Source organism: Elgaria multicarinata, chromosome 6 (assembly GCF_023053635.1).
Source record: "Elgaria multicarinata webbii isolate HBS135686 ecotype San Diego chromosome 6, rElgMul1.1.pri, whole genome shotgun sequence".
Classification (NCBI taxonomy): Eukaryota; Metazoa; Chordata; class Lepidosauria; order Squamata; family Anguidae; genus Elgaria; species Elgaria multicarinata.
This window is the reverse complement of record NC_086176.1, coordinates 92,624,806-92,638,012: the sequence shown is the minus strand read 5'-3', so window position 1 is coordinate 92,638,012 and position 13,207 is coordinate 92,624,806. Positions and strand designations below refer to the sequence as shown.

General features: G+C 42.7%; 1 protein-coding gene across 1 annotated transcript in view; it reads left to right on the top strand.

Annotated features, from left to right (window-relative positions):
* IL31RA (interleukin 31 receptor A) overlaps nucleotides 1-7,911 on the top strand; it is a 35,768-nt gene extending 27,857 nt beyond the window's left edge. The window contains exons 13-16 of the mRNA XM_063128780.1: nucleotides 1,257-1,397; nucleotides 2,962-3,055; nucleotides 4,518-4,584; nucleotides 6,437-7,911. Of these exons, the coding sequence (XP_062984850.1) occupies nucleotides 1,257-1,397; nucleotides 2,962-3,055; nucleotides 4,518-4,584; nucleotides 6,437-6,811 (677 nt within the window). The 3' untranslated portion in view covers nucleotides 6,812-7,911. The remainder of the gene's footprint in view (nucleotides 1-1,256; nucleotides 1,398-2,961; nucleotides 3,056-4,517; nucleotides 4,585-6,436) is intronic.
* Nucleotides 7,912-13,207: the final 5,296 nt, after the last annotated feature.

Sequence of the window (13,207 nt, the reverse complement as noted above, 5' to 3'; positions counted from 1 at the left end):
ATCAGAGGGTGGTTTTTTCTGTTTGCAGTGGTTGAGAATGCTGAACTGGAGGTCTTTTCTTAATTTTTTTACTCTGATGAAAAATGTCAGTTTCTCAGTTGTGTGTTTGTTTATTTATTTATTTCCCTCTAATAGCCAACTCAGGAATGCCTATAAGTTTGGAAGTTAAACAGGGCTACCCAAAAATAAGGCAGTGGTTTGTACATATTAGGGGGAATCCCTACACATGCAGAAATACATTTGTAAATTTAAAGACAGAGAGAAACATGGGAGCTGGAAGCATCCAAGTTTACAGAATGTTTATTTATTTATTTGTTTATTTATAATATTTATATACCACTACCCATTCAAAATTTTGGAGCGGCGTACAAGATTAAATAAAAACAGAATAAATCACTTTAAAATAGATTTTAAAAGAAGCAAAATGTACTGTGAACCATGGCTGGTCATGAAGGAAAGGCTTCCTGGAATAATGATGTTTTCAGGAGGCGCCGAAAGGAACACAAAGTTGGTGCCTGCCTGACCTCTAGAGGCAGGGAATTCCATAAGAGGGGGGCTACTTGTTGATAGTTAAACCTAGAGAAAGGCGGGGAAGGGTCTAAAGAAAGCAAAAGTCAGGCAGACTGTGTGAGTCCAGGTGACATGTTGTTGGGAGAAAGGAAGAAAAGAAAATGGAAGGTAATCTTAGGAAGAGGGAATTGGCCTGCTGAAACAGTTTATATAAGTGTGTGGGGGGCTGATCAGGATTGGAGGATGTGAGACATGAGGTTAAAAAAACATTCCTTCTGTTATAAATGATCGGTTCAAAAGGAAGCAAAAAGGGGCACCTTTCCCACTCTCCAGAACTGTGTCCCCTGCTATAGAGTTACAACTTCCTTGTTGCTGGGGGTTCCAACCCTCTAGGTAACGCAGAGAGAAGGCCTGGGGAGGGACAGAAAGTGCCCTTTATGCCTTTTGCACAGTTGAAACCACCCCTGCCCCTCGCCCCAAAATAATCCTGAACTGACAGGAAAGCCATTCTAGCCTGTCTGCAGCTCCTCTGGGGTTTTTTGGGAAGTGTACTGAAACTTGTATTACACTCACCTTCCATTTTAGTTCACTCTAAATTTCCACTTCATCATATGCAGCACTGCTGCCCCCTGTTTAGCAGTAACATCTCAGCTGTCCTTGGAATCAATGTGAATTTGTTTCCTATTGCATGGCTCTTGAAACGCTGGCTTAGATGACCATGTAACTCTCAATTTGTGTCTTATTAGGCATAATGGTGAATGGCAGTGTTCTACAATACAAGCTTAAGAATTTGCAACCTTTCACGAAATACACAGCTAGGGTTATGGCAAGCACCACTGTTGGCGGAAGAAATGGAACACAGACCACCTTCGTCACCAAAAGACTTAGTATGTTACTCAGTTCAAACAGCTTTTCTGTTTATAGATTATCTTTTCATGTGTGTTTACTGATTTAAGGCCTTGATGCTTGGCTCTTTAACCAGAAAGGCTTTTAAGCAATCAGCAGATTCATAATAATTTAAAAAGTCCCTATGTGGAATCATTACTCAGCCTCTCCATTTTAGGTAGAATTTGCTAATCCAGAGGCTCCAAGTAGAGAAGAAGTTGTATTTTATTTTGTTTTCTTCCTTCTCCCCATGTGCCTCTCAAAGTAGACTCATCTCTTATAATTTCATTTCCCCTTGTTCTTTCACACTTAACTTGTACACTAACCCTAACCACCAGCCAATTTCATCCTTCTCTCCTGCTGCTTTTACTTTCCCTTCCTCCTATAACAACTTTCCTCTCTTACCCCTTCCTCTTTATTACCAGTTTTAATTTACTATTATTATTATTATTCATAAAAATACTAGCCTTGCTCTCTAACTCCTACTGCCACACCTGTGTGCCTGGTGTGGACATGGCCCAGTGTCAATCAAAGAGGCACTGGGCAGCCTGAAGCACTGAGACCCACCTGAAAGTGGGCTGAGACCACGCGTGGGTCCTGTCCCTCTATATGAAAAACGCTGCAATAGTCAATTTCATTTGCATGCTTATGCTGTGGACTGCTTATATTAATGTGTATATATTTAAGAAATGAGTGTTGAATTTTTATTGTTGTGAACTGACATTTCGCTTGAATTTTTTTTGTTCTGTTATATTTGCAACAAACAAATGCTAAAACATATAGCTCCATCACATCAGCGTTATAGCCCACTGTCATGGCGAGTTGCATACAAAGGACTCAGATGATGCTGTCAATGTCCTGCCCTGACCTCACCTCTTTGCGAGGTTTCCAAGTGTGGGGAAGGAACGTTTTTTCCAGCAATGTGCTTGACCGTCTACGTGTATTTTTATCCCATCGTACTCAATTTGAAGTTCTGAGGGCGGGCGGCATTGCTGATGAAAGGGAGGGGGCGTGCCAGGGCGAGGTGTCCCTGCGAATAACTAATAGATTGTAAGGGGAGGTACAAATGAGATCAGGCGGGGTGGGGACACACAGTGATTTCAAGGAGAAGTTGAATGAAATGTAAGGCTTTCAAATGCTAAGTAAACAGAGGGGGATACTACAAGGGCAAACGTTCAGGTGTGATGGAGCTTATAATCTAAAAAAAAGAGAACTCAAGACACCACTTCATCATTCTATGCATCTCTTATAATGACTGGCTGTAATGCAGCTTGAAGTTGGTCTTATCAGGTTGAAGAGAAGAGGAGCCAGAAATTGCTGGCCTCCCACAGCTGAGCCAATGGAGTCGCGCTGCTTCCTCTCTTCCCCTCGGCTGCAGCCTGATGGAATGGCTGCTGGGTGGCAGTTCACACCTTTGGCTGCCATCCTAAGTGCAATTCCATCTGAATGACTCTTGCTGATTTCAATACGATTTATTCACGAGCATGCATGAAATATCATTGAAGTCCTTTAAATATTTCAATTTTGACATTTTTGAAGTTATTTTCTCCTTCCTCTTCCCCCTAGGTGTGCTAGACATTATTCTTGCATGTGTCGTTGTTGGAATGTTCATGTTGTGCCTGTTAACTGTGGGGATGTTGTGGGCTATGAAAAGACACATGTGAGTAAACCATTTTTTAAAAATAGAAATGCAGCATTCTTATTATATGGGAACATAGCTTTAAAACAATCTTGTTGCCTGTATTGGCTTCAATCCTGTACTTATACTCTGGTCTCACCACATGCTGGGCTGTGTGTCTATCCAGGCAGATAAACTCACATCCCATCCATTTCCCTGTAACTCAAAATTCCATCTTTATTAAAACACAACTAAACAGAAAACAACCAATAAATCAATACTAAGCTAGAAGGAGGACATATGGTGGGAGGTGATTGGTGGGAGATTCAGGACAGATAAAAGGAAGTACTTCTTCACACAGTGCATAGTTAAAGATGTAGTGATGGCCACCAATTTGGATGGCTTTAAAAGGGGGTTGGATAAATTCCTGGAGGAGAAGGCTATCAAAGGCTACTAGTTCTGATGGGTATGTGCTACCTCCAGTATCAGAGGTGGTAAACCTGTATACACCAGTTGCTAGGCAGCATGGGCGGGAGGGTGCTATTGCACTCATGTCCTGCTTGTGGCTTCCTGGTCGACAGCTGGTTGGCCACTGTGTGAAAAGAATGCTAGACCAGATGGACCCTTGGTTTAATCCAGCACGGCTCTTCTTATGTATGGCAACTGAAATGAAAGAAAGGGTATGGATGAGGTGTGCGATGATGAATGGATGAGGTAAAAAAAAAATCAATGCAAGGTCAGGCCTTCAAGCTATAACCCAGAACCAGGCCAGAGAGAGGTTTCTTCCTAAATGGAGGAAGAGCCAATACAAGCCGGGTTAGAAGTTACTCCTAGGGACAACTGAACAATGATGGCAACAAGGTCTGATCAGTTGCCAACAGATTCATCCAGGGCAAACTAAAGCAGTTACAAATGCAGAACCTACAGGGAACGTAACAAATAACAATGCCCAGTTGTGGCAGAACAACCTACTTACCCAGGAATAAGCCCCATTGAACTCAGTGGGACTTGCATTTGAGTAGACATGTATAGGATTGTATTGCAAGCCGTTATACAGTTATGTATTTGTTACTGCATTTAGTTCCCGCCTTTTTTCCTCCAAGGAACCCAAGGCGGCATACACAATCCTCCTTCTCTCCATCTTATCCTCACAACAACAAACCTGTGAAGTAGGTTGGGCTGAGAGTTTGTGACTGGCCCAAAGTCACCCAGTGAACTTCCGTAGCTGAGTGGGGACTAGAACCTGGATCTCCCGACTCCCAGTCCAACACTAGAGCCACTACACCACACTGGCACTGGTTATGCACCTTAGAAATGAGCTGTTAGAATGGTAAGGCAGAGGTCCTTACTGAGCTGAGCATTCTTTTGGCCAAAGTACAAATATTTTTTAAAATGTCCTGAAGAATAGAGAGAACGTGACTTGCTTTAACTTAACAAAATGGGGTTTCCTTAATGCCAAATATTTGTCTTAATTGGCTAAATATTTTTGCTTTTGTTTTGACAGAATAAAAAGAATTTGCTGGCCTGACATCCCGCAGCCCGTAATAACAAATTGTCATGACCTATCTTCAGTAAGTAAACCTGTCAGAAAATTTAAAATACGTGAAATTGGTGTCTGTTCTGGGCCAGAGTTTTCCTCGTTATGCTTCTGCCCTGCTGCCCAATTTCCCCCTATGGGCTCTGGGGGCATGGCAGCACTGCATTTCTCTTTCCCTCCTTCCTCTCTAAGAGGCGCAAACGCCACTGCTGTTAAGGGGAACCGTCAAGGTGAAGAAGAACCTTTAGGCTCTTGTGTAGCATTAGGGGCTGTGTAAATGACAGAGTGGTGAACCAGGAGACCCCTGGTTCAAATCTTTCCAGAGTTGCCATCATCTAGTAGCTGCAGCAGATCCCTCTTGGGCTCCTGATCTTCTTTGCTGCAACCACCCTGTGCCTTCCCTCTCTCTCTCTCCTTCTCTGTCTAGGTAGCATGAGTGGGACTGGGCCCACCTGGGATGGGGGTCTGCACTCTGCTGCACCACCCCTTACATTGGCAGCTATTCCCTTCCCTCTTACCCTTCTGCAGTGGCCTCCTGCCCCTTTGACTTGTGGAGTGAGTGAGCCACTTCTGCTCTGGGCCACCGTGGCCAGGGGGCTTGCTTGTTTAGGTGGTTGAATGAGGGATTGATTGGCAGGGTCAGGTGAGAGCGGACGCAGGACAGGTGGCAGCAGTGGCTGCCGTGACCTGCTGGCATTGTTTGCTTGCCTGCCTGCATGAAAAAGTCATGATTTGCTGACAGGAGTAGTTACTGCTGCCTGAAAAGAGAAGCCAAACATGCCAATGAGCAGCTCTTTTTCCTAGCACTGTTGTCATTTGCCCAGGTGGGTGGTGATGACAGTGGAATTGGGTGCTTTTCCTTCCCTCCCATCATGCTTGGTGGCTCCTCTTCCCCTTCCTCTCTGCCTAAACTGCCACTCATCCGCCCTTTCCCTTCTAGTAGCAGCCATTGTTGGCTGTTGACCTACAGTGGAACCGCTGACCCTTAGTCTATGTGCTGTGGGGGTGGGGGTGGGGGAAGGAAAAGGGGAGATTAGAAGGGGACACACAAGCCACTCTCAGCCCCTCATTATTCCCATGTTGCACATGAAGGGATGATGCTGAGAGTGGCTCTTTTGATCCCCTTCCTTAAAGGATGGTTGTGAAATTTACTGGGGTAATGCATGTAATGTGTGTTTATTGTTCATCTTTTTTTTTCTGACTGTGATCCATGGAGCACAATAGTGGCTCTAGGCCTTCAGTAGACTGGACATTTTAAGAGCCATCTGGCAGGCTCTGCTTCTCTTAGAATAAAGGTCAGAACAGACTTTTCAATCATCTCAGAGTGCAGGACACGGCTCAAGTTATAAATTCCGGCTGGACATTAGGCAAAACTTCCTGACTGTTAGAGCAGTAGAACAATGGAACCAATTACCTAGGGAGGTAGTGGGCTCTCCCATTCTAGAGACATTCAAGAGGCAGCTGGACAGCCATCTTTCAGGGATGTTTTAAGATGGATTCCTGCATTGAGCAAGAGGTTGGACTTGATGGCCTTATAGACCTGTTTCAACTCTACTCTTCTATGATTCTATGATCTATAGCTTGTGAATGAGATTGGATCCTTTGCTATTTTGTTTCCATAATATTGACCACTAACAACAAGGGCTGAATTCATCTTATGAAAGTATAATTCCAAGAAAGCAATGTTGTGAGTGTAATGGACAGATAAAATCCACATTTCTTTAGCTGGAGACTCACTGGCAGATTTGTACACCTGTGATTCCAAAAGAGAAGTCATCATTTTACATTTTCATATTAATATGTACTCAGAAACGTACTCAGCTGAACTTACAAATGTTAGCTTTTCTGTGGTGAAGACCTATAATTTCCTTTTTCTCCCCCAACAGGAAGCAAAGTTGAGCAAATCATTCTCTGGGGATGACACAGTCATCAGTACTTTGGACGTAGGTGTTTGTAGCGAGGATCATAATGAATTACAGTTGCTGAGTGAGGAAGACTGCTTCAGACAGACAAATCTGGAAAATGAGGGAATTCAAGATCAAACAAAACTGAACGAGAAAACGGATTTCAACCCATATTTGAAAAATTCAGTGCATAAAAGGGTGTTCCTTGTGTGTGAGAACTCAGACCAAAGTACAAAAGGAACTAAAAGCCAACCTCTTCTTTTGGCATCTTGCTTGCCAAAATGCGCAGAGCAACCTTATGTGTCAGTGGACACATTTGAACTGTTCTCAAACAGTAATAAATTGCAGGGTACTTAAAATGGCCCTGTTCAGAGTAATTTAATTTTAAGAAGCCTGCTACTCCCACAGACCAACTATTTGTTCCAAAGTGAGCCCAGCTGAATCTTCATTCAAGTCTAACTGTGACTTCTTAAGGACGGCACATCATTTCAACTGTTGATGGGGTTTCTTCTGTGTTTTATGAGTTTGATGGGTTTTCTTCTGTGTTTTACTTATTGTCTGCAAAAAACAAAATAATATAACTTGCAGTGCTTTGGCTGGGGACCCAATGATAACAGGACAGCTCAAGGCATCATGGGTGGGGTCCTGCCCCTTGAGATCATCTGGTCCATGGTGGAGAGGCAATCCAGCTCCTGGCCCCAATGTGCTTCCCTGTATGCAGTGTGTTTTATGTTGCGTGAGTAAGCCCAGTGTTACAGCACTGGGCTAAAACATGAAATTGGACCATGGATTAAGTGGAAGAGAAAAAACATACATTATAAATGAAAAGTTACATGGAACTTGTTATAAAGAAAATGAATTACATGGCACTTTAAAGTAAAAGGGAAATACTTTGAAACTAGCAACAAAAATTAGAAAATATTTGTTTTATTTTAAACACTTCTGTACTGCCCTTTATCACAAGAGATGCCAGAGCGATTTACAATATAAGTAACACTATATTTTAAAATAAAAGATTGCTTAGGTAAAACGCTGCTCGCACTGCCTGCCATAGTATTTTGTCATGGTGCTTTTTCATTTGTTTCATGCCATTTCAGAATAGAATCAGACACGCAGGCGCTGGAAAACGAGCTACTGTAAGTGCTTTCCTTTTGCTCATCTTTGGAGATCTGCTGTTGAATCTCCTGCATTCTTTCTTTGATTTTGAAGACTTATTATGAGTGGCAGAAAGCATTCTTCACCAAATCAAAACTTTGGAAATCTGACCAAATCACAGAACAGGTAAATGTTTTCAGACTTCCATGCAGGCAAAGGGATCTTGGTCCGCATCTACATGATAGCAGACCAACATTATTGGGCCATCTGCCTGGTTTTTAGGACACACTGTAGAATGTAAAGGTGAACTAAACTTTCCTGAAAGAAAGTGAACAAGAGGGGGGAAAGGCTTCAAGAGATCTAGAAGAGGGCTGGCCTTATAGCACATAAGGTGTCTGCATCTTTTCCAGAAAACCCTGTAGAACTTATAGGGGACTCTTGCATGCCAATTACAGCATGGACCACATTGTAGACAGTAAGAGCCATCAGCAAGGACTAGGTCTTCTTTCACTCCTGTCAGTTTATCTCTCTCTGTGTATGAAGAATGTCATTCGGAGAGAATGTCACGTCTGAATTTGAGGCCCAGGCCAAACGGCCCCTCTCCCCACTAGGCCCTAATTGTGATAATCACTCATGAACTTTGGAGATCATCAAGATTTTTTTTAAATTGCTTTGGGCTTACTCTCATATCTACCCAAATAAGAGATCCTACTGTGAGGGTGCCGGCCTTGAATTAATCCGATCACCGCTCCAAAACAGGCGATCGCCAAAGCTGATCACATCCACCTCTTTTAGAAGCTCTGCACAATAACACCTGATCAAGTGAGGCGCAACATGGGTACAGGCCTGGCTGCTCTCTGCAGTCCTTCTGCAAGGAAAACCCAAGTGCCCTTTTACCGACAGGCAGAGCCATCCAGCTAGGACAACCAAGGATATATGTCCTTTCTAGACTGTGGATTAACTCCAAGCCTTTCTAAACCATACCACTGTCAAATCCTAAGGGGGTTAAACAGAAGGGATGTTTTAAATCCTGATCATTTTATTGTATCAAATGTTTTTCTGTTTTATATTTGTGTGCTTTGTGTTTGTATTGTGATGGCCATTGGCTATAAACAATAAAATCTTGAGAGAGAGAAAACTCCAAGGTCATGTGAGTAGACTTCCTCTTGCTCTCTCCCCCCTCCCTTGCAGCTTTCCATGAGCCCCTGAAATCTGCTCTGGAGGTTTCCCTTCCGTATGGGGGCTGCAAGGGGGAGGGGAAATCCATTTCCATTCCACTGGCAGGTGGCCAACGTTGGATTCAACTCTGAATCCCTCTTCCAGTATTCTTCCAGTGTCGGAGTGCTGCTTTTGCCACTGGTTTGCCAAGGAAAAACGTATATTGCATACACGCATTTTTTCTTACCACTTGAGCAGTTTAGCAGAGCACTTTTTCTTCTTCATGGTGTCTCTGCAGGCAGGGAGATAGATTCTGCAATGTTTGGGACCTTCCACAGCCAGCCACTTTCCTGCAGACTTCGAGGGAAAGGGGTTTTTGCCTGTCCAAGTACAGGGCTATGTTCCCAAAGGATATGGAACAGAGGTTACCTAGTGGATAGACATGGGCCCTAGAGTTGTGTCAGCTCAGGCTTTTGTTAAATCACTTCGTGGCTCAAGTCCCTATCTGTCAACCAAAAGAGAATAATAGTGATCTACACTACAAACTTGGTTTCAGAACAAACATAGTAAATATTGGACAGTACTTTGTATATTAAAATACTATATTAATTATTCATATACAAAGCACACAGCTGTTCAAATATGCATGAATATGATACGTTGTTTGAAAAAACTTGTAAATGCCTCTTGATGCATTATCCTAATCTGAACCTCTCTTGGAAATAAATTTTATTAAAGCATTAAGTAGCCTGCTAAAGTTCTAGATGGTTTTTTTATTCTAGAGTTGCAAGAGAAGCATGGTCATGCCTTTTCAGCATTGAGCCACAAGAAGCTGGGCTGGGCAGTTGGATGTCAAAGGTGATTAAAGCCTCCTTGAGAGAAGGGGTGGTCCCCACTCGCTTAAAGGAAACAGAGGTGAGGTTGCTATTGAGGAAACCTAGCTAAAGTTCATTGGTTTCTGAAACTTATTACCCAGTGTTAAATCTACCATTTGGGGGGGCAAAATATTGGCTTCTCAAGTCCAGGTAGGGGTGGATGATGCTGAATATTTGGACCCATTTCAAACCAGGTTCAGGCCTGCCTTTGGGATGAAAACAGCCTTGCTCACACTGTATCATCAGGAAATGGACTGGGAAGAAGGTGCGCCACCTGGTTAGTTCTGCTGAACCTCCCGAACAGCTTTGGATACCATCAGGCATGTCTACATGAAGGGTTTGCCCCAGGGTGGCTTCGCAGTAGAGGCAAATCATCTACATGATGCAGCCGCCATTGCAAAGCCATTCGGGGGCAAACCCCGGAAACTCCGCTCCAAAAAAGTTGGGCATTTAACCTGACTTTTTTTGGCAGTGGAGCCCATGGCGCCCCCAGATTGGTCGCCATGGGCAGCCCCATGCCTGTAAAAATAAAATAAAAAAGTGTGTGTGTGTGTGTGTGGGAGAAGAACTGTGCCAGTATCCTTCGTTTTCTCACTGCTGCACTCCAGTACTGCATAAGGAAAACAAAACAAAAAAGAACGTTCCTTTATATCGCCAATGGGGATCACCTTGATGGACTTGCATTGGTGGTTTAAAGGTGCCCATTTGGAAAATCAGGGGTGGGGTGGGGGGACAAATCCAGTCTCTGGCCAAAGACTATGGGGGAAACACAATTCTTGGCCAGAAAATACCCTGATTTTCTGCTTTTTTAAAAAAATGTTTTTGGAACCCCTTTTGTGCAAAAGGGGTTCCAAAAACAAAACAACTAAAAAGGCAGGATCCCCCTTTGTTCCAGGGTGAGGGGACACCCGAAGGGGTCTCCCAACCAGGGCACCCCTTCTTTCTTTAGCCCATACCTCCCTACCTCCAAGGAACTTTCCCCACAAGTCAGTGAAAAGCATTTAAAAGTCAAGCTGCAGGAGAAATCCTTTCCCCTGACCTATGGGGAAAGGCTTCCTTGGAGGTAGGGAGGTGCAGGCCAGGGGGATGAAAGGACTGAGGGATAGACCATACATTCCAGGTCATAGCGATGCTTTTGCAATTTCCCTGTGCCTGCTGCTGTCTAGGCAATCCAAATAGATCCTTATTCCTTCCCTCAAGTTGGTGTTGCTGCCCATATATTGGGAGAGGGAGGATCAATGCTGTAAAGGCTCCCTGCTTCAATAGACACAGGCAGATGCATAAAATGTGGTGAGATTTTTATTGCCTCTCATGGCATAGCACAGTGTCCTGTCCCCATTTTGTAGTCTCTGTACTAGTGTATATATCCTGTAACGAAACATTAAAAGAATCACATGATACTAATTCATCTTTACTTGCCAAGGCAATGTTGGCAAATACTGAGAAACAAAAAGATGGTTGGTTATTTTAATAGTGTTATGATTGTTAGGTTGGCTCAAAAAGCAACATACACGTACAGGATAAGGTGATCCAGAGAGAAACATTGAAGACTAGAACTACAAATATCAATAGTTTTCACAATACTTACATGACGACAAACATGCATCTATACAATGATGAGGATGGGTATCAGATGTTTTATACAAGGCAGGGCAAGGGCTTGTTTACACTTCAAGTTGACTACATGCCAGTGTTAATTGGATCCGAATGGACTGTCAGCTGACCTGCAGCAGCTATCCAGGAAGAACATCTGGGAATAATTTAAAAATTATTCCCAGATGTTATGCTGTTTTTTAATAAGATGAATGATAGGTACAGCACAGGCAATCCAGCTAGTTCTCCCCTCTTTTTAATGTATACAAAAATCTTAATTCTGGTGCCACTTAGGTAAACCCCTCCTCCTCTTAATAATGATGTAGTACAGGTGGATGAAAATATCAACAAACCTTGCAGACAATTTTATCCGCACAACATAAACAGAGCTCTTGCAATTTGGCAGCTGCTGAGATGCTGAAAGATAGTACAGCCACTGCAAAACTAACAATGTGAGTGGCTACAGTAAGCTGCAAGATACACAAGCCCTGATGAAGAAAATGCACATAGATATAGATGCAATACTATGACCTGGTAGTCAAAGGTAGCTTTTGAACCTTGTTTTAACAACTAGGCAATTTGCTGTTATTTGTAGTCTAGACCCAGTTTCCTTGACTGTGTTTGACAATAGTAGGACTATTTATAAACCTCTAATAATGCTTGATATGTCTATCAAGACCAGTAGGCTGCAAAATCTCTCCCTCTCTCACTCTCTCTAATCTCACCAGATTTAACACGTTCTGAAATGAGATTTCCCATGGTAACTTTTGGGGAGAATCTTATACCTAGTCCCTCCCCCCTTGCTATGACTGTGTCCACCAAGCAAACAGAACATTTCATGTTTTCAAACAACTGTCTCATCACTTTATGTTACAACCAAGCTACAGGGAGTGGCAGACATAGCATATCACATAGGATGGCATGTTTCTGAATGTCCACCAAGCCCACACAAGCCCTACTCTGGCATGAGCAACTTTGAATTTAAGTTGAGTGATTCTATTTGCTGCAAATGCAACTAACACTACAATCCTCATATATAAATCCCATGGGAACTCAGATTTATTTCTGATTAAGCATGCATAGGATCAGGCTGTGTATGTCAATACATAATAATTTAAACAGTTAATATGCCACACTCAGTGCCACATTTAACTATTTAGTTTGAAATACAAAATATATAAAATTGTCTATGTAGAATTTTGTTACACAATCCCTTTATAGCACAAGAAAGAAGATGGATGGAGAAAGCTTGAAACTATACATTTGAGAAAGTAAACTAAAATGAAGTTTTCACTTTGGCTTCCTTCATAAAAGGCACCCTGGGGTAAAATCAAAGATTCTACTTTTAATTTAAAAGCAGTTTCTGCATTGTGGCATTCTCATTAGAGAAATGTCTCAAACAAGGACTAAAGAAATTACAAGAGCATACATGGTAATATATTAGCTTTTACCTGACATTGCCAGTTACATAGCTATATGCCCTTTGGATAAAAGTGATTTGATATGGAGAAGGCCTAAGAGTCATAGTTCTAGATATTTTGTTGTTACCAATTAATTTTTGATGTGGCCAAACTAGATGAAATCTCAACAGTTGGGTTCACACCTCATGCCAATCATGGTGGGTGACAAGCTATGCTGGATAGGTGGTTATGCAAACAACCTATTGTGCTCCCATCAGATGATCAGGCAAACAAGCTACAGCGAATAGTTTATTTCCTCCTCCTCCCAGTTGGAGCCAGTTTCCTTTGTGTCAAGAATAGAGATCACTTAACAGGAGCAGAGCGGTGGCAGCATATTTGGCTGCTCTTACCAAGCAGCTTTGTAGGCAATCTCTGTAACAGACAGACAACATGCTAACCCACCATAGGTATGAGCAACCTCTACTGCAGACCATGGATTCTCAGAGTGGGTTGTTTGGGGGAAGCAAACCGTGGGAGTGAAAATCATTCCACGGACAACCTGCTAAACCATCATAGGTTGTTTCAGAAAACAAACTAGCATGGGTTAACATGTCATGCAAACCCAGTCAAAA